Source organism: Cololabis saira, chromosome 12 (assembly GCF_033807715.1).
Source record: "Cololabis saira isolate AMF1-May2022 chromosome 12, fColSai1.1, whole genome shotgun sequence".
Lineage (NCBI taxonomy): Eukaryota > Metazoa > Chordata > Actinopteri > Beloniformes > Belonidae > Cololabis > Cololabis saira.
This window is the reverse complement of record NC_084598.1, coordinates 803,501-823,841: the sequence shown is the minus strand read 5'-3', so window position 1 is coordinate 823,841 and position 20,341 is coordinate 803,501. Positions and strand designations below refer to the sequence as shown.

Sequence of the window (20,341 nt, the reverse complement as noted above, 5' to 3'; positions counted from 1 at the left end):
TATGAGAACCAGTGCTAAAGTTGGAAAAGAAAAGTGTTAGATGCAGACAGCTCCAGTAGTGGTCACAGCTCTATCAGTCTGGAGAACCAATGTAGTCCTTATGGCAAACTAAGATAGCAGCTACTGAGAAGAAAGCCTCAGAGAATAAGGAAGTTTCACCATATAAACACAAATTCTTCATCTGAGTAGCATTTAACCTATCTTCCATAATTCCTCCCTGGTTCTACAGAGCGCTGTGACCGTTATCTACTCATAAGTATTTTACAACACCACTTAAAAAACATAATAAAAACGAGAAGGAAATATATCTTGTAACTTGAATGCTCAGTAGTTTTACCACGTTGTATTTCTGTTCCCACCTGAGGAGCTCCCTCCGTCACCGCCTGTCTTCTCTCCCTGAGCTGTCGGTGCAGCAGGGCCTCTACACCGTACCGACGACGATATCGACGCAGAGCTTTGAGTTTCTTCAGGTTCTCCCTCTCCTTCATGGACAACCCTTCAGGCCCTGTCAGCAGACTGCTCCCTGACATACACAACCAAAAATAGGAAATATTAGACAGAGCTGCAAAGAATGGTGCTTTTTTACATTTATTTTGTCTGCAATTGGTTTCATCTTCACCTAGAGATTCATGTTCCACTTTGCGGTTGTGTAGATATCTGCGCTTTTTCTCCTTGAGCAGGTGCTGCAGGTGTTTGAACTGGTCAATGTAGAGGGACTGCAGCCTAATGAGTTTCTCTCGAGTTATCAGTGCCACTTCTTCTGCCGTGTAAATCCCTGCATGTCTGCAAATGGACATACACGAGAAGACTTTTCAGCATAAAATAAGTCAAAAGTATTTTAGAATGCTGTAGTAACAATTAACTTTATAACTTTATCAAACAATTAACTGACATCCAACCAATATCCTGATACGTTTCTTTCATCATTTAAATGACAACCATCAGCTCCATTCATTTTTCTCACTTGATTGCTGATGAGAATTGTTAGTTTGTCTTTATACACTCTTTCATGATGGTTTAATTGAAATTGGAAACGTCAAAGTTCAAAGTAAAATTGAAGCAGGTCGTTCTTTGGGTGCACCTTCTTATTCTGTTCAACTCACCCACTCCTTCCCTGCCAATTCTTAGGAAGATATTCATTATGAAAATTATAAAATTAACCAAGGTTAATATTTTGTCATGTATCTAACAATTTAGACCTGTTGTTGCAGTCGAAGTGTTGGCAAGCCTCTCATACCACATCTTCAGACATTCCCAACCAGCATCTGGTAACCACCTGTAGGATGCTAATTTATTTTGAATCTGGACCGCTTTTCATCGACTGAAACTTGAAAACCCTGGCTTAAAATCTTTCAGTATGAACCCGTCTTAAAACAGGAAATTAAATAACAGTTTCACTCTAAAAAGGATAGTTTCACTCCCTTTCCAGCATGTTACCTTATAGCAGCGGTTCCCAAAGTGCGGGGCACAGAGCCATTTTTGGTGGGTAATGAATGCATGAAAAGGTGAATGCTTGGACACTGCTAGCATAACCAGAGGTGCCACGTGCCAACTGGCATACCAAACAAATGCTTGAGGCCCCAACCCAGAAAGACCAACTTTGATCAGTAACAATTTGCGATTCAAAGGAGAATTTGCAATGACAGTGGTCGGCCGGTGGAGAACTCCCTAAAGGGGGGCCCTAAACATCTCACCTAAACAAACCTGAGGAGAGCAGCTCTATCCAAATGAAGAGACACTATCCATCTGGCAGATCCAAATGAAAAGCAAAAAAATTAATAAAATTCTTCCTTTTATTAGAATAAAAAACAGGAGGAGCAAAAAGAAAAAAGCATCAAGAAGTGGTAAAAGTAGTGCAGAAAATACAAGCTAAAACTAATTTATCTGAGAGCCGCTCAGTCTGTCCTGCTAATGTTGGTGTCACAGTAAAGACACCGGCAATCAACTTGTTTACTCAGCTAGCAGGCTGAAAATAAAATGGCTATCTTGGACCAAACTCGTTCTTCAGCCATCAAGTCAAAGCCGTGTCCAGTTAAACTCAGAAAAGGTCTGGGAACCACTGCCTTATAATGAGACCTCCAATCCACTTCAAAGTAACAATCATGTGACTAGGAAGCTGGTAAAAATAAACATGACTTTAACACTGTTGTAGGTTTTGATTTCTCCAACCACACAGTTCTTTGTCATTAATCCTATGATGTTAAACCACCAGTTGAAAAAAAATATTGAACTTCTTCCCTATACTGTAAGCACAGCTTTAAAGCGGACCGATTATGAAAAACACGTTGTTTCCTGTTTTAGCATATATAAAGTGGTCTCCCCTCAGCCTGCCAACTCAGAGAAGGAGTAAAGCAACCAAATTCTGCAGTGTCTGTACAGCCGCCTGGAGGATCCTTCCAGTGTCACGTGACTTCTACAAGCTGTTCAGATTCTGCTCCCGTCGTTACGTCACGACAGGAGCAGATTTCCATAGGTCTCCTCCGCTGCTGAAACCACGCCCACAACTAACTCCACCGGTCGGAGCTTCAGCCATTGTTCAGCAGCGGTGGCTGTTTCCACAGCGAGGGACAGTAAAAATTAGGTTTTGCATCGACACTTACCCTCATAAAAGGATCAGTTCCCACAGTACGGACCCGGCAACTGCACACGAGTCAGTGGTAAGAACGTTAATTTTTTATGTTATTTATATTTGTCTACAAGTATGATCTTTGCATGGGCTAAGTATTTGGCTCAGCTCCGGTGTTACTCCGTGTTACGGAGCTTTATTAGTACCGTAATACATTTATTTCTGTTTATGGTTTCAGATCTTCCAAGCACCTGGAGCTGTTCAACGACACCTTCACCTTCATTTATGCACTATTGCTGAGCCAGCAATAGTGCATAAATGTTATTTATTTACAACTTATGTTATTTTATTTTTTTTAACAATAAAGTTGACATTTGTGAAAATTCAACGTTGTGATTTCTTTACAGTTGACATCATTCATTTGTCTTGTAACCTAAGAAATGAAATGATTAGGAATCTGAGTGAATAACTGTGGTGTACGTGTTTAGAATTAAATTAAATCTTGTGTGAATTAGTGTGAAGATGTTCCCTCTTCAGGGAACTAAAGGCTGATTTATGGTTCCGCGTTTCACCAACGCAGAGCCTACGGCGTAGGGTACGCGTCGATTTAATGCAGAACCGTAAATTCAGGTTTTAAAGGGAACCCTGGCTATTAAGACATGTAGGTCTTAAAAGATAAATGTTGGTATCAATTATAACAATGCAATATAAAAAACCTTTTTGATGTCTTCGTTTTTATAAAATTTGAAAATATAATTTAACTCGTAGGTCGCCATTGTTGTTTACACCGCAATGCATTCTGGGTAGTGACGTCACACGGTTGCACCTGCTGGCCCCCGTACACTGTTTTGACTGTTCAACGAGATAATCCAGAGGATAAACATGTCATCTGTTCAGCCGTTTCAATTTGAACCCGAGCACAAGGTCAAGGAGGAAGACAACACTGAAAACATATCTCAAAACGAGCCAAATGAAGACCAAAAAAGACGGGATGAGGCGAGAGTGGGACAAAATCCCAGCAACTGCGTCTCAATGCAAACAGAGGAGGAGAGCGTTTGCTGTCAAGAGCTCGTGTTTTTGTCAGCAGCTGTTCACTTTAAGCTATTGTGTGATAAAACGTATTCCAATATCAATAATTTTGGAGATTATTAGCATCCACCGCTGTCCTATGCTTTATAAATCATTAGCACAGTGGCGCCGCCAGGATTCAATTTCGTAGTAGGCACAGAAACAGTCCGTCCACTGCTCTATACGGCTAATTTCAGAGTCTCACTCGGCCTGAATATTACACTATCCATTAGGTAGAGGATAGATTGGTTGGCTATTCAGTGTTCAATAAGTATTTCAAAGATCTTTTTTCCTCAAACAAAACTTTGCAGTGACAAATTGGATAAAGTGCGCACGGCGCACTACAGATATGGTGACATTATTATGCGCACCAGAAACACAGATGCAAACATAAACATTATGGTGTCAGCTAGGGCTGAACGATTAATTGCATTTGCGATAATATCGCGATGTGATAAAACGAGATTTTCTAACCGCAAAGGCTGCGATTTGACCAGTCACGTGATCTGGTCACGTTGCCGGCAGGGAAAAAAAGTCAACAGTGTCCGCGTGTAACCTACTGTATCTATCATGGCCTCAGTGTTAGGACTCGGCCAGGCAGGGCTTTATAAATATATGGGCTTTATAAATGTATTAAATATATGAACGCGGAGTCGGCGTGGCGAGGAGCTGCGCGCGGCGCCGAGCACGAGCCGGGCGGACAGTCGCGCTGTGAAGCCTGATTTATGGTACCGCGTTAAATCGACGCAGAGCTTACGCCGTAGGTTACGCGGCTACGCGCTCCGTACGATGCGCGTACCGCGTACCCTACGGCGTAGGCCCTACGTTGGTGTAACGCTGAACCATAAATCAGGCTTAAACCACCTGCAGCTCATGAGAGAAGTTAAAGAGCGGCTGCGAGTTATTCATTAATGGTTCGTTTTGGCAGATTTTTCTACTTATTTCAAGTGAAAATCTACTTGAAACAGGTGAAAATTGTTGTTTTTTCCAGTGATGAGTCTTGTTTTAAGTGTAATGAGTTTTTTTTTTTTTTTTACTAAAATGAGACATTTTAACCAGAAATAAGACAAATATTCTTGTTAAGATTTTGAGTTTTTGCAGTGATCCATTTTACTTATCCTGTGAAGGACAGAGTCATATTGATAAATTCAGAAAAGTGTTTTTTATTGTTGTGTTTTGATGTATTAGATGTAAGCCCAGTGGATATTTAAAGCTTACAGAAGGCTGCATTTAACTGCTGCTATGTCATTCCTGCAGTATTTCTGCAGGTGTTTTGGTCACTGATATTATTTGTAATATATTATATTATTTGTAATCAGCACAAATTATCTGTCCCCATATGATAAAATCCACCATCCCCCCTGATTCTTTTTTTACAACTCGAGTACTGCCTGTGAGGAAGGTTTTTTGTTCCCTGTGGGAGTTTTTCTGTGTTTTTCTATTAAACTACGCCTCGTTTCGGCTAAAGTTTAACCCGATTTGGTGTCGTGCGATTGGGTTCAGAGAGAACGACCCATGTGTAGACGTGTTAAAGAGGTAAAGGCACATATTTGTTTTCTTTTTTGTAATCTGTGCTTTAAATCAATCTGGCATTGTTTATTATAAAACAGACTGATTTATTGCTTGTGTAGTTGAAAAATACATGAGAACAGGACCTTGAAAAAAAATAATCGCATATTAAATCGCAATCGCAATATTGAGGAAAAAAATCGCAATTAGATTATTTTCAAAAATCGTTCAGCCCTAGTGTCAGCGCATCAGAAACCCAGATGAAAACACAGCTAAACAGGTGCACCTGTTTAGCTGTGTTTTCATCTGGGTTTCTGATGGCGGCGCAACAGAAACCCAGATGAAAATGCATCTAAAAACATTAAGGTGACGGCGCACCTACAAAAAAGTAAAAAAAAAAAAAAAAAAAAGTACCGCACCATAAAGCATGAACTATAAAAACACCATAAAACTCAGATAGACTAACCGACCACACGTTTCAACTAGCAGATAGCCGATGCTACAATAAAAACCCCAGCCAGATCTGGCGTCATTAAATTAAATAAAGATGTTCTTGCCTATTTGACGCAAAGTCTGCGCCTCCCGTTTCGTCAAAGTCCCGGGCCAGTCCCCTCAGCCTCTGGTCTGTCATCAAACGGTGGACACAGCACGTACCAAAAATAAATCCTTCAAAAAAAGGGTATGCACAGTGCGTACAGGATTCCGGCTGGCTGCGCCGCTGCATTACAGTTTAATGCACTGGTAAGATGCACACGACTTTGATCTTTTTTTTACTTTTTTGTAGGTGCGCCGTCACCTTAATGTTTTTAGCTGCATTTTCATCTCTGTTTCTGGGTGCGCCGTCACTTTTAATGTTTAGTTGTGTTTTCATCTGTGTTTCTGAAGCGCATAATAATGTCACCATATCTGTAGTGCACCGTGCGCACTTTATCCAATTTGTCACTGCAAAGTTTTGTTTAAGGAAAAAAGATCTTTGAAATACTTATTGAACACTGAATAGCCAACCAATCTATCCTCTACCTAATGGATAGTGTAATATTCAGGCCGAGTGAGAGCCTGAAATTAGCCGTTTAGAGCAGTGGACGGACTGTTTCTGTGCCTATTACGAAATTGAATCCTGGCGGCGCCACCTGTCCTAATGATTTATAAAGCATAGGACAGCGGTGGATGCTAATAATCTCCAAAATTATTGATATTGGAATACGTTTTATCACACAATAGCTTAAAGTGAACAGCTGCTGACAAAAACACGAGCTCTTGACAGCAAACGCTCTCCTCCTCTGTTTGCATTGAGACGCAGTTGCTGGGATTTTGTCCCACTCTCGCCTCATCCCGTCTTTCTTGGTCTTCATTTGGCTCGTTTTGAGATATGTTTTCAGTGTTGTCTTCCTCCTTGACCTTGTGCTCGGGTTCAAATTGAAATGGCTGAACAGATGACATGTTTATCCTCTGGATTATCTCGTTGAACAGTCAAAACAGTGTACGGGGGCCAGCAGGTGCAACCGTGTGACGTCACTACCCAGAATGCATTGCGGTGTAAACAACAATGGCGACCTACGAGTTAAATTATATTTTCAAATTTTATAAAAACGAAGACATCAAAAAGGTTTTTTATATCACATTGTTATAATTGATACCAACATTTATCTTTTAAGACCTACATGTCTTAATAGCCAGGGTTCCTTTTAAGATCCGTTTACACTGTGTCATAAATGCATACGAGCGTCCGACTATCGCGTGGAGCTGCGTGACATCGGACACTCTCTGTCCACACTGAAACTGTTAAACTCACGGCCAGTTAGGACAGTCCAATAGAAAATAAAGCAATGGAATTGATTTTGTCACTGAAGTTCGATCGCAACGCATGGGACACGCTTTGTGTACGGAGCCGGCTCTTCTCCCCGGAGCGAGGGTTTGTTCCCTCCCCTGCTACACATCATTCAAGCAGCCAATCAGCACAGAGCCTCATTATCATAACCCCGCCCCTTAGAATCCCTCATAGAAAAGGAGGTTAGAAGCGGTAAAACTAGAGACATGGCCCACAGGCTGAATTTCTGATTGATTCTTTTTAAGACATTCAAGTAGGGATGTCCCGATCAGGTTTTTTTGCCCCCGAGTCCGAGTCCTTTGATTTTGAGGACTTGCCGATACCGAGTCCCGATCCGATACTTTTATACAACAATAAAAAATGAAGAGAAAAGAAAATTATGCAGGATGACCCTTTTATTATATTTTAACATGTGTACTGTAAACTGAGCACATAGGAGGTAGGCAGCTTGAACATTCTTAAGTCAGTATAAAAAAATTATTTTCTTTTTCTTTTTTGTTTTTTTTTTTTAGCATAGGGCTGCTTCAGCTTCAAAACAAACAGGCGTGCTCTGCGCGCATGCGTTGTATGGCTGCCGCTCCGAGCCCACTACTCCACGTGTGCGTTGATTTATGGTACCGCGTCACACCAACGCAGAGCCTTCCGCGACGCGGAACCATAATGTCGGCGCTGCAGCTCCGCTTCAGTCCTGGGGCCTCATCTATAAAGCTTGCTTGCGCAGAAACGCCTGAAAGTTGCGGAAGCCACCATCTACGCAAAGCCTCGGATCTAAAAAGAAAAAACTAACCGATGGCTGCCGCTCCAAGCCCACTACTCCACGCCGAAGAGGAAAAAAGAAAGTGTTCTGATTAAAATAAGGAAAGTTGGACTACCGTATATAACAATTGCGTTCATAAGGATAAAGTTTTTAAAAAAAATAAAAATTAAAGAAATTGTCTCTTCTCCCCGTGTGTGTCTGCCTGTCATGCACGGGTACTTGGGCGCATGTTGTTTACTTTTAAGCCGGAATTATGGTTCTGCGTCACACCAACGCAGAGCCTACGCCGTAGGGTCTGGCGTAGGGTGCGCGTCGCCGCGAACTCTGCGTCGGTGCGACGCGGAACCATAAATCAACGCACAGGTGGATGTCGGCGGCAGTGAGTATTTTCACCGGACATTTTGACCGGAGAGATTATAAAATACCGGACTTCGGCATATTTTACCGGACAAAGTCCGGCAATTACCGGACAACAGAAACCCTGATATATATATATATATATATATATATATATATATATATATATATATATATATATATATATATATCCGATTCCTGATCGGCTCATAACGTCCGAGTCCGGATCGAGTCTGCAATCACGTGATCGGCCCCGATTTCCGATCACGTGATCGGATCGGGACAACTCTACATTCAAGGCCTGTTTAAAATATACATCAAATGCCATAATAGGTATCCTTTAATACATCTAAAGTAAATTCAGAGATGTGATCATTTTTAATACATAAAATTTGCTGAAAAAGATTCATATTGTAAATAATCAAATGGTAATGTAATAAATTGCAGATGGTGGAATAATCTTACTTAAGAGGATCCTCGTGATCACTGTCAACACTGTCAGGCTCGCTGTCAGGGTCTCCTCTCCATGTCTGGTCAAGAACTATGGGTCCCTCTTCTTCCTCACTGAGACTGTCCTCATCTACCATAAAAAGGAGTACTTTCATATTAATTTATCAAAACAATCGCGCGCGCGCACGCACGCACGCACACACACACACCAAAACATTTTGACCACCCATTTAATATTGACTTGGTCATTCTCGTGCTCCAAGAGCTCTGACCAGTCCTGGTCCAGACATCGCCCACCTGAGGGTCTGCTAATGGGACTTTAGCAACAGATCCTTTAGGACCTGATTGTTGTGGTATGGGATTGCTTCTGGGGAGTTTAGAGACCAAACGCATCAGACTGTTATTTTCTATGGGCACTCACTAAAATACTTTTTGGATGGCTCCACTACTGGCCTGCTGGGGGGAGGCAGCTAGGGTGGGGGAATGATGTTGCCGTGTTGAGGGGTGCAGTCGGTCTACAAAGATTTTTAGCTAGTTGGCAACTGACAAAGTCACGTTCCCGTGAAAGCCGGGATGCAGGTTTTAAGAGCAGAAAATTGCACTGTTTACTCATACTACCCATCAGTGGTTATAATGTTATGGCTGATAGCCATTTCTGACAGATCTTTCATATTCCAAATATCGGGAGAGATCGGGCAACTCCCCACTGGGTGGCGGAGTTGCTGTCAGAATGTGCAGTGTAAGACCCTTCATCACTGATAACTCACAAAGCAGGAACAAAACAATGGATTACAAGGCAGCGAGTTGTTTAACTCTGAAACATTTTGTAGTCTGAAAGCAGCCCACGCTTCTGCATTTGAGCACAACAAACTCAAAACAAAGACTGTTACCTAGAATGCGGCTAGCTTCAGAGTGTCCTCCATCCAGACTGTGTGTCTCTGCACGGTTGTAGCTGCTGAGCTGAGATAACAGAGACTCTGGGGACGGACTTGACGAAGCCTTTCTTATCTGAGCTCGGAGAGCCACCGTGTTCCTGCGAGCGTGCTCTGCACAGAATGTTACTCTACAAAATAAATATTGGAAAAAAGATGGAAGGATGTTATGTTCAGGATGTTTATTAAAGTTCTTAAAATCCCAAGATCAAACATACACAAGAAAACTTGTGTATGTAAAGTTTATGTTTCAGTTGTTGCAAACTATGGTTAAAATTTGTTGAAAACATTTGACTGTCAACACACCCATCTTTCTTTTCAGCCTTTGGAGCAGCGTTGGGGCAACGTTTGCCATTCTTGGCAGAGACGTAGCTACACTGCTTGTATGGTGCGTTCTTGTCCTCCAGAATGTGTTTGATGCAGAACTCCAGGCCTTCCAGACGCGGCTGAGAGCACGGTCGCTGCGTGAATGCGCAGGTCTGGGGCTCCTGGGGCCGCGGAGTCTGGGTCACCCGATTACGACTCGAGGGCAAAACGTGGATCCGTATTCTGTTCATTTTAAGTCTGAGAGAGAAAGAGAGATTTGTTAATCATGTGACCATCCAATATTTTCTATATTTAATTTTCAATAAAGGAAAAAAAGTCACTGGTTGCAGTTTTTTTTTAAATGCGATTTTTGTCTGTTCTTTACTGAATTGATACATATCATGTCCCGTTGATGCATTTGTCCCTCATCACCGTCAGAAACAATGTGATGTATGCAGCTTTGCCACATCTGGGATGCTTTGCCCTCAAATAATACTGCAGAGTAGATTTATGTTTTTGCATGTAATTGTTTTTAACTAATTAAAAATGTTATTTTAGTGAATTATTATTAATTAGCATTAGTATTATTATCATCATAGCTGTTTTTTCAGCTGATTCAAGTCAGAATCCTTTTACTGTCATTGTCCAAAAAAGTACAACATAAGGTAAAGTGCGTTGTAACAGTGCAAAAGACAAATACTTGAGAAAAAAAAAGGACTGCATGTCCTGAAAAAAAGTGGACATTTATGACTGTTTGAAGTTGTGTTTACAAACAACAACTATTTAAATGGCATAAATTTAACTTTTCAGATTAAAAACAGGTATTGTGGATATTAAACCCGAGATAACTGAGGGGTCAAAGGGGCAGAAATAAAACTAAAAGAACCAAATCCATCAGAAACGTCCAGCGCTCCACCTCACATCCCAAACGGCTGTGTAATTTCTAAAATTGTTGCCAGGAGGTTTCTGGGGTCAGATTTCTCCTTTTAAACTCTTTAGTTCCTGGTCCCTGCATGGGGGAAAGGACCACATTAAAGACATCAATTCCCAGAAAAAAGGCTCCTGCAGTCAAAAGGCAGCAAAGTCGCAGACTTAAATTTGTAATGAGATTGATAGTGCTATAAGAGTCTGGAGCTCTCTCAATTTTCAAAAAGAGACTAAAACAAAAATTGTTATGAAATGATGCCTCTTCTTATTAAATTATGACAAATTCCCAATTATGTCTAACTCTAAAACTATCTGTGAATGTTTATGTACCAATACCTGATATATTATTTTTACAAGAATATCTTTGTATCTAGGAAATCTGAGGAGGTCTCAGGGTTTTATTGTGTGTGTTTTTTTTAGGTAATATGGTTATTATATGAATCTGTGTAATTTATAGTTATTTTGCTGTGACTGGGCCCCTATTCATAAGCTATTAGGATATTCATCAGTCCAAGTGGTCACACACACACACACACACACACACACACACACACACACACACACACACTTTCTCTATCTCATTTTTGTTAAATATACAACTAAAGAAAAGATAGACCTCCCGCCGCCTCAAGCATGATTTATGGTTCTGCGTTAAATCGACGCAGAGCCTACGCCCTAGCTGTACACGGCGACACGTACGGTGCGCGTCGCCGCGTAACCTACGGCGTAAGCTCTGCGTTGGTGTAACGCGGAACCATAAATCAGCCTTCAGTCGCTCCAGCCACGCGCTTCTACCCGCCTCTTAACTGCGTCACGCCTTCAGGAGAGAAGTCGCCATCTTTGTTTTAGCCGGTTACAACGTTTACTAACCGTTCATTTTAATTATTAGCTGCTAAGGTTTTTTTATCTAACCGATAAAAACAACAATGTATTTTGGTATACTCGATTTTCCTCAATCCCCGAAACTAAGCAGAGCAGTTTGAATTAAGTGAGCCTTCCTACCTCTCTCCCAGTCCTCTGAACCACAATAAGGCGGCGCCTCGCGTCGCCCGTTCACTACCTCAGCGTAGCCCCGCCCCCCTGCACCTGATTGGCCACAACGATATATTTCCGGGAAGTTCATTGGCCAACCCAGCTGCTCTTCAAAGTGGCGCACAAACAATTAAAAAAGCAGTAGGGAGAAAAACTATCATGCACTAAATATTTTCTTAAAATATTTAATGACTTTCAGAATAAATCAACCACATCATATCAAAAAGAACACAGTTGACATGTTTTATAATGAAAACAAAAAAAATGTTTTATTTCCAGACCTGAGTGTCTAAGAAAACACCAAGATGCAGAATCATGTTTTTTTTTCTTTTGCATTGTTTGGTTGCATGAGTGTCTTCCGTTTTTCTTTTAAATATATATTAAATATATCTATATGCATGGTTTCACTATGAAATGCATTTTATGTTTAAAAGTTTCTCACAATATGTTAATATCCAAGTTGAAAGAGTTGCTTGGTTCAAATAACATACATTTTTTAAATTATATTTTGGAAATCCATCATTACACATGTAACACCTTTTCAGTTGCACTGTATGCAAAACCTAAGAAAAACATTTAGTGCATTAACCATTTCCCAGTTACAACCAAGTATTGAAAAATGACAACCTATGCTGCCTGAGCAATTAACTTTTTTCTATAAATCAAGGGAACAAACATTTCACAATTAATTGTATGGCTGATTTGTTGTACTGCATTACTGTAAACTGCCAAAATCAAACACGTTTTTGTTGAAAACCCAAAAAGAAGGAGATTAAAAGCTGCAATACTACATGATCAATACCATAAAATATTTATATGAATGACATGTAAAGATGGTACCCATTCTATTGCCAGTAGATATAACTTTTTCCCTATTTTACCAAAACAGGAAATTTAAAAACAGTTATTGGACTTCATGTACAATATCCTCTTACAGAGGTATTTCGTTAGCTTGCTAGCCATCTATAACTTTTCACGGGCACAGAACACATGCAAGGATTTTTGAAGAAGAGGAAACTGCAAATGTATTCACATCAAATAATTTGAAGCTATGGAGCCAAAAAACAATTTCAACATGATTAAATCAGAATAGTTTTAAGATTAACATTTATGGACGTAAACACGCACCCTTAAAAAAAATTAAAAAAATGTTCACATGTCCAAAATGATTACCAGGTCACAGTTCTCTAAAGAAATTAAAACAATTCATCTTCAATTTGACCATATTAGAGATTTTTAAACTTATGAACAGATATATTTCATGAAGTTAGTGTAGTCATCAGAAAACAGAATATTTTACAACCATTTAAAACAATGACTGTAACACTCAAAGTCTAAAAAGTACAACTTTTTTCTTTTTCTTTACCAATTTTCCATTACAAACCGTTAAAAAATATTTTGTTTTAAACATTTTGCATTCTTTGTACAAGTTCAACCAAATAATACATCAACTAAAACAAACCACAGGGTTATGTTTTTTCCTTTGATAATATGGCTTTAAAAAATTAAAAAAAAAAAATTAAACAGGAAGCTTAGAGGTGGCTTTTGAGACATGCGTTCTCAAACTTCCCAGTACAGTCTTGAAAGAAAATTCTCCCTATGGTCTTCCATAACTGAAGGGAACCTTAAAAAGGTCGTAGAGGGACCATGTACTTTTAAAAAAATACAATAAATCAATAAATAACAACTATAAAAACATTACAATCAGACAATTAGTTAGGAGGGCCCAACTGGTATATGTGTATGATTTAAAGATATTTTTAAAAAAGAAAACAGCTCCCATCATCACATTTCAGTAGAATGGAGCAAAAAGGAAACAAATTATCTACACTTCCCTTTACCCATTTGCTTTCCCTCACATTTTGCAAATATTTAAATCTTTCTTATTGCCGCACAGGTAAAAAGTAAAAAAAAAAAAAAAAAAAAAAACTAAATCGCACAAGTACATTTCTTTGCTGTCACCCTGAAGCCTACAAAAATGATGGGTGAATAGAAAAACACTATACAATACTTTATGTAACAACATGGATTGACTGTGATGTCAAATAATGTCAATGTACACAACATAGTCCCTGACGTTAGGAGGTCATTTCGGTAAGGGAGGGAGTGGGGGAGGGGGTTCTGAAGGCAGCGGCGGGGGCCTGGGGTTGCTCCCCCTGGAGCCACCAGTCAGCCGATAGTCCCCATATTGAGATCTGTATTCAAACATGGACGGCTGGGACGGCTGCACCCCCTGTGCACTCAGCAGTGAGTTTAGCATTTCAAAAGTGTCCTGGTATTCATTTGATTGGGCTCCACCTGCTACACTGTGGCCATTAGTGTCCATCTTGTCACTTTTTGAGTACGAATAGGTCCCTTGGTGGTGGGGAATGCCCAGGGAAGGGAGAGCATCAGGACCGTGACCCTGAGTTGGACCAGAAGAGGAAGACAGGGACAGTAGCTGGTAGGGATTCCTCGAGGACTTGCTGACTTTAGAGGCTGGGTGAGAACCTGCTGTGGGATCCTGGGAGTGTGTCCTCTTTCGTGACGTGGAAGAGGAAGACGAGGTTGTTCTTGACGAGTCACTTGAGACTTTTTTGCTGCTTCCCAGTGCCCCACTGGAACTAGATGAATGTTTGTGTGAGGAAGAGAGTGAAGCACTGCTGGAGGATAAATGGTGGTGGTGATGATGGCTGTGGTGGTGATGGTTCGAGCGCTCTCTGTGTTTGTCCCTGCTCTTGCCTTCCTCGCCTGAACCTCCTCTTTGCTTCTCAGGTACTCGTATTCGGACTTTGATGTCTGGATCCTGACCTCGGGCGTTGCCACTGTGGCCACTACCGCCTCCTCCCCCAGCGAGTGGAAAGCGCACCTTTAGAGGCCTGTCATGTCTTTCCTTTTCCAAGGGAATTTTAAGAATAATGGGTGATGGGTTGGACATATCAGAGGAGGTGGAAGAGCCAGTCTGCTGGTGATGATGCTGCTGCTTCTCCTTCCTCTGCTGCTGACCAATGAGAGCCTGAGCTGCATTGGCGTATTCCCTCTTTACACTGGCCTCCATGTTCTCCAGCTTCCTCTTCTGGGCTGCCAGGACATCAGCGTTCTTTGCACGGTACTCGCTCAACGATACTTTGGCTGGGGCATGGACCTCATTGTTGGGCTGCTGCTCTGCTCCGGACTGACCTTTGCCACTCCAAGTCTGAGCATTCCCAGACGCCCCCCTGTCCTTGTCCCCCACAGATGAGGAGGAGGAGGAAGTGGAAGGTGGAGCAGAGAGGCTCATCAGGCCCGCCACAGTACTTTCAGATGAGGCCATAGAGATCATGCTGATCATAGCGTCCCTCTGGTCACCGTCTTCCTGGACTTTTGACTTGACTTTTGGTGTCTGGCCTCCAGCCTGGAAGCCACAAAGAGATTCAGTTGGCCACTAAAGACATTAAAAGTAAAAGTATGTAAAAAGTATGAAAAAAATTCCACACAATGAATTTTGTGCAAGGCTGTATAAAGAAAAAAAAAACAAGCAAAAAAACAAAAACTGTACCTTCCAATTTCGAATACGTTTCAGTCGACTGGGAGTTTTCTCCAGAATCTGCAGGAACTCGTGTGTGAGCTCTGCACGAAGTTTAAAAGGGAAATTTTATTAATCTTAGCAAATCTATAAGAATATTTTGTAACTATGAATTTTGACAGTTTCAGCATTTCCCCTTTCATTTGAATGGATACAAATGTAATAATTTACAGAACATACCGTCCAAGAGCTCGAGAGTAACTGTGGAATCAACGTACTCCCACCAGTGTTTCCCATCTGTGGACACGGGGATTTCCCAGTTGGACCACTTGCAGGCCAGATGAATGCACACACAGGCCACGACAGGAGGACTATACTGCAGGCAGAATGTGGTCAGGTGCAGACTACGAAGCCAGGGTATGTCCAGGAAAGCACCAAAAGTTAAGAGTAGGAAAAGAAAGAAGAGAACAGTCAGTATTGTGACATCTCAGGGATTATACAAATATAAGGAAAAAAGAAAAAAACTGGACGGAAAAAACCCAACAATTACAAAAATAGCTGTAAATATATTGATGTAACGAGAAAAAAAAATGCAATAACCAATGCATTCCCCTCAATGTGAGTGTACCTGTTGGTGGCCATAAAGTAGGACGTCTGGGCAAGATCCTTACTGGCTGGAATAACGGAACAAAGAAAACCTGAAAATTAACCATTTAAAGTCCAAAAATCAAAATCATAGCCAAGCTAGCCATTCAAATACTATTCATTTTCAAAAAATAAATGAAGTGTTCCTCTGGATTCAACCTTGATTTCCAGGAAATAATACCAACGGATGCAGAAGCAAATGCATCAGGACACCATTATGCAGTGTAAAATGGCTACAAATGGCAAGGGTAACAGACTCATTTCACAAGACAAAGTTTTCAAAAAGTGGATGGTATGGCTGGCCAGGCTACCAAAATAATGCTGAAACACTGACATTTTCTTCAAGATTAAAGACTTGATGCTTACCTCTGACAAGCTGAGTGCATTTGACAACATGAGTGTGAGGGTGATCAATTGTGATTTCAAAAGCTGCAATATAAGGGGAGAAAAATAACAAGTGGCATTTAGTATTGGTCAAAATATATTCACAGGTTTCATTAAGTCCAGTGTCCAAGGAGAGTCTAACATAACAAAGTCCCTAAAATCCAGAAAAATGTATATTATTGAACCATAACAGAGTGGAGAGTCAGAACGCTGTCAGATAACATGGGATAACACCTCTGGCAAGATGAAAACATTCAAAACTCAACACAAAAAGCAGAGATGGCAAATCAGCTAAATGTATTTTAAAACACACAGTTGTACAATAAACTATGCTAAACTATGTAGAAAAAGGATGGAGATTAAAAAAAGTTAGGATGATTAAAGAGATCAAATATCTTCTGTTTAGGCTCTAAAAGTGGGAAAGTGCTTCTAATATAAATCATGTTACTTTCCAATGCTGCTTACCACATTTGAAGTTTTTATTTTAAAATAAAATAATAATAACAATAATAATACAACAGCATAGCTTTACTATAACTTGTTTTTGGAGGGAAATAAAGGGACCCAGTTCTTCCTTCCAAACTTACCCAGGGTCTGGAGAATTATGCTCTCAAGAATGACCAGGTCTTGGGCTTGTTGCAGGTAAGCCTGAGGTTGAGAGGACAGGCGTGTTACTGACCGGAGCCCTCTGACTCTTATCACACAAACGGAACTCAACACATTGTGTCAATTTGAAAATGTATGCCCATTCAGCTGAAAGCCCTTTTGAGTACAAATAAAATGTTGTCTAACATCTTAGTTTTGTTTTTCCTGAAGAGCAAGAGCCTTTAAGTGAGTTAAAGCTCCTTAGCAAGTATGTTTTTTTCAACTGCTAGACATCACATTACCAGGAGGACTGGAACCCACACAAACAAGACGCATTTCTTCTCAAACTCTTTCAAGCAACATATCAAGCTACTGCAGCATCTCAAAACAAAACATCCAGGCAGGTATTTGTTCAATGATTCCACAAAACATGGAGGAGAGAAGAAAAAAAAAAAAAAAAAAAAAAAAAAAAAGATTTAAGAAGGAAATTCAAGATGCTTCACCTTTTACTGCAAGACACCTCAGAAAAAAACAAATACTGAAGTTATAAAAAGTCATTTAGCCTAGGAATAGAAAATTGTGATCTTGAGTGTCACAAAATAAAAGCATCACAAAAGTTAGATCTCATGTCAACAGCCGCACTGAAACCGCCATCCACAGAGTTCCACTTTTCCCATTCACACAAAGTTCAGCACAAGTCTCCACACATTGTTTCTCAGACATCTGCAGGTAAAATTCATCCTGGCCAACACTTACATCACTGCGCACATCTGGCGAGGGATCCTGAGGATTGAGACATGCATGGGCAACCTTGATGACATGTTCCAGCTTTCGGGGCTGCTCCTCAACCTTTGCAGCGAGAAACAGAGCGGCAGGAGAAATAACCTGAGGAAGAGGAAAAATACACAAGTTCTGAGACACTTAATAGGGGTGTAACAATATATTGTGCCATGAAATTTCACGATACAAAAACATCACGATACGTGTCGTGGAGGTGACAAACTGTAGTGCGATATTGGGTTATTAATATATTGCGTTTACTAGTAACCGCATCCTATTGGTGCAGCGGGATCACGTGACAACCGCGCCTCGACCCGCGGACCAAAATCTGACTACGCTCAGAAGAAACTATTACCGTTTTGGTCCCGATCACGGGACTCTTGGGGGGTTTTGAGCTCCGAACCTTTACTTATAAGGTGAGCATGAATCAATCTTTTTTATGATGTAAAGATTGTGTCGTCCCTAAAGGTGGGAGCGGGATGAAACGATACCGGGGTTCACCTTACGGCCTCAGGCTGGAGCAGGTGAAGCTCTGAGCTCTGGCACAAGATCAATAACAGTCATGTTGACTTTGGAGTTTGGGACTTTTCATAGTTTATTTATTTACTTTTATTTATTTATTTAATTTTAGTTGTTAAATTTCTGGAAAAGAAAGTCAAATCATACATGAGAGAAACTATTCAGTTTGAGGCAAAATATTAGTACTTGTATGAAACTGAAGATGCATAATGCAAACCTGACATTTACTTTTAGTTCAGTTTGTGGAAAATGGTTGGCCTGGCTTTCTCTTTAAAACTTAAACAGTTATAAAGCATTACAAACTGTAACAATAGGGCAAACGTACAGCATTGTTGTGTATTTTGTTTTTCAAATAAAAGACAATTTTTTCCAGTCATATGTTCCTCATGCTAGGTTGTTAAAAGAATACTACTATAATATCGTATCGTATCGTTATCGTGACCTCAATATCGTGTCTCGTATGGTGAGATTGGTGTATCGTTACACCCCTAATACTTAATTACAGCTGTGAAAGGGACAGCATGTGGGAATAAAAAACAATACTTACATTTCTGTGGAACCTGGTGAATGACTGGACCATGTAGAACCGGTGCATGTACACAATGGCAGTGTTAATTGTTAGTTGGGATCTGACACACAGAACTTAAGGATAAAAACATGAAACAACGTATAATAGAATGAACATACTGGAAATAACTATTATATAACTAATAAGATCAACTTAGCTAATGACAACATTTCCAAACCATACTATATGGTCTTCACTTCTGCGGAAAAATAAGAGTTGTTACTCAACCCTATCATGAGCCGGAAGAAAAAAGGATTTACAGAACAGATTAAAAGCCTGGATTTAAATATAACTAAACAAGAAACAAGCTACCTGGGACACCAGCACTCGCGCGTTTTCCCTGAGGAGAATAAAAAACACTCTTAACACTTTTAGAGTAACAGAGCCGGCTAAAGCCTGAATTACGGTTCTGCGTTAAATCGACGGCGTAGCCTATGCCGTAGGATCTGCGTCGGTGTAACGCGGAACCATAAATCAGCCGTAACGCTAACGTAGTGAAGGTCTGCGGACCACAGGCCTTGTGGCCCCGCTGCGCTGCCGCCACAACCTCCCCAAACTCATCTACACTAAACCACAACAACAACTAAACAAACTGGACCTGAACAAGAACAAACAGCGGCCAAGCCAGGCTTGGAGCCGGCTCTCTGAGCTCCCCGTCCGCCGGCCAGCGGGCTACAGCGGCTAACGCTGCTAACGCTGCTAACGCTGCTCCGTGCGAAAAGCACCACAAAAGATACACATTGAGCCGCTGGCCCATGTCCTGCAGCAGGTTCGCCGCTTGTTGCCTGTAGGACAGCTCCTTGTCGGGATCAAGCCCAGCTCTCTTAGACGGGCTGTTCTCGATCTGCTGCCGGTTGTAGTACCATTTGTTACAGATTGCAGAAAGAGACCGAAACGAAGCCGCCATCACTGAGAAGGACAAGAGTTTAAAATTTCTGCGCGTCACAGGAACCTACGTCACAGCGAGCGGCCAAGCGCGTGCAGTTCCACCGGCCACCGCTAGGGGGCTTCACCCAACCTGGACCAGGGGGCGCGGTTCCACCAGCCACCGCTAGGGGGCTCCACCCAACCTGGATCAGGGGGGCGGTTCCACCGGCCACCGCTAGGGGGCTCCACCCAACCTGGACCCAGGGTGCGTGTTTCTCCAGTTTTCAAGAAAAAGAGTTCTGCAGTACTGGAAAATGATACTTACACACACCACATGGCTCCACCTTGTGGAATAACAGGGCCATTACAATCAAAACATGTTTCTCACAAGGTTTTTTTTTTTTTTTTTTTTTATTGAAACAGATACAAACAAACAAGGCACATAAACGTCATATCAGAATTACAAACTTTTGCCTTGGGTTGAGCAACATCAGTATTACAAAATATACACTGAGAATCGAATTATTGTATAACATAAAATTAAAAATAAAATTAAAGGAAAAATGAATAAATAAATAAATAAATAAATAAATAAATAAATAAATAAATAAATAAATAAATAAATAAATAAATAAATAAATAAATAAATAAATAAATAAATAAATAAAAAACTCACAAGGGCCATCTCTTATTAAATCATATCTTTCAAGTAAAGAAAATAGTTTAAGGGCTTTCTTTTCTTTAGCTCATTTCTCCAATGGGTCAAACACGGTTTGG

At 40.8% G+C, this 20,341-nt stretch overlaps 2 protein-coding genes across 6 annotated transcripts in view; both read right to left on the bottom strand.

Moving 5' to 3' along the window:
* The window catches only part of kansl2 (KAT8 regulatory NSL complex subunit 2), a 41,423-nt gene extending 29,609 nt beyond the window's left edge, over window positions 1-11,814 (bottom strand). The window contains exons 1-6 of one of the 2 annotated variants that reach the window (XM_061735124.1): window positions 11,703-11,814; window positions 9,774-10,031; window positions 9,426-9,598; window positions 8,551-8,665; window positions 620-783; window positions 360-523 (exon numbers count right to left, since the gene is read on the bottom strand). In XM_061735124.1, the coding sequence (XP_061591108.1) occupies window positions 360-523; window positions 620-783; window positions 8,551-8,665; window positions 9,426-9,598; window positions 9,774-10,024 (867 nt within the window). In that variant the 5' untranslated portion in view covers window positions 10,025-10,031; window positions 11,703-11,814. The remainder of the gene's footprint in view (window positions 1-359; window positions 524-619; window positions 784-8,550; window positions 8,666-9,425; window positions 9,599-9,773; window positions 10,032-11,702) is intronic. The other variant, XM_061735125.1, reaches the window with a different exon arrangement.
* Window positions 11,815-11,909: 95 nt separating this feature from the next.
* On the bottom strand, window positions 11,910-19,622 carry ccnt1 (cyclin T1). Of its 4 annotated transcripts, none has more exons than XM_061735123.1 (9): window positions 19,435-19,622; window positions 18,677-18,758; window positions 17,587-17,715; window positions 16,833-16,893; window positions 16,228-16,290; window positions 15,845-15,890; window positions 15,457-15,620; window positions 15,250-15,320; window positions 11,910-15,105 (listed from the first exon to the last, which is right to left on the bottom strand). In XM_061735123.1, exons 1-9 carry the CDS (start codon window positions 19,602-19,604, stop codon window positions 13,819-13,821), a joined length of 2,073 nt encoding a protein of 690 aa, XP_061591107.1. In that variant the 5' UTR covers window positions 19,605-19,622; the 3' UTR covers window positions 11,910-13,818. The 4 variants fall into 4 exon arrangements, with proteins under 4 accessions (XP_061591107.1, XP_061591104.1, XP_061591106.1 ...); XM_061735120.1 differs by having other exon boundaries at window positions 11,910-15,135; window positions 15,845-15,914; window positions 19,435-19,610; XM_061735122.1 differs by having other exon boundaries at window positions 15,845-15,914; window positions 19,435-19,610.
* Between the last annotated feature and the right edge of the window lie 719 nt (window positions 19,623-20,341).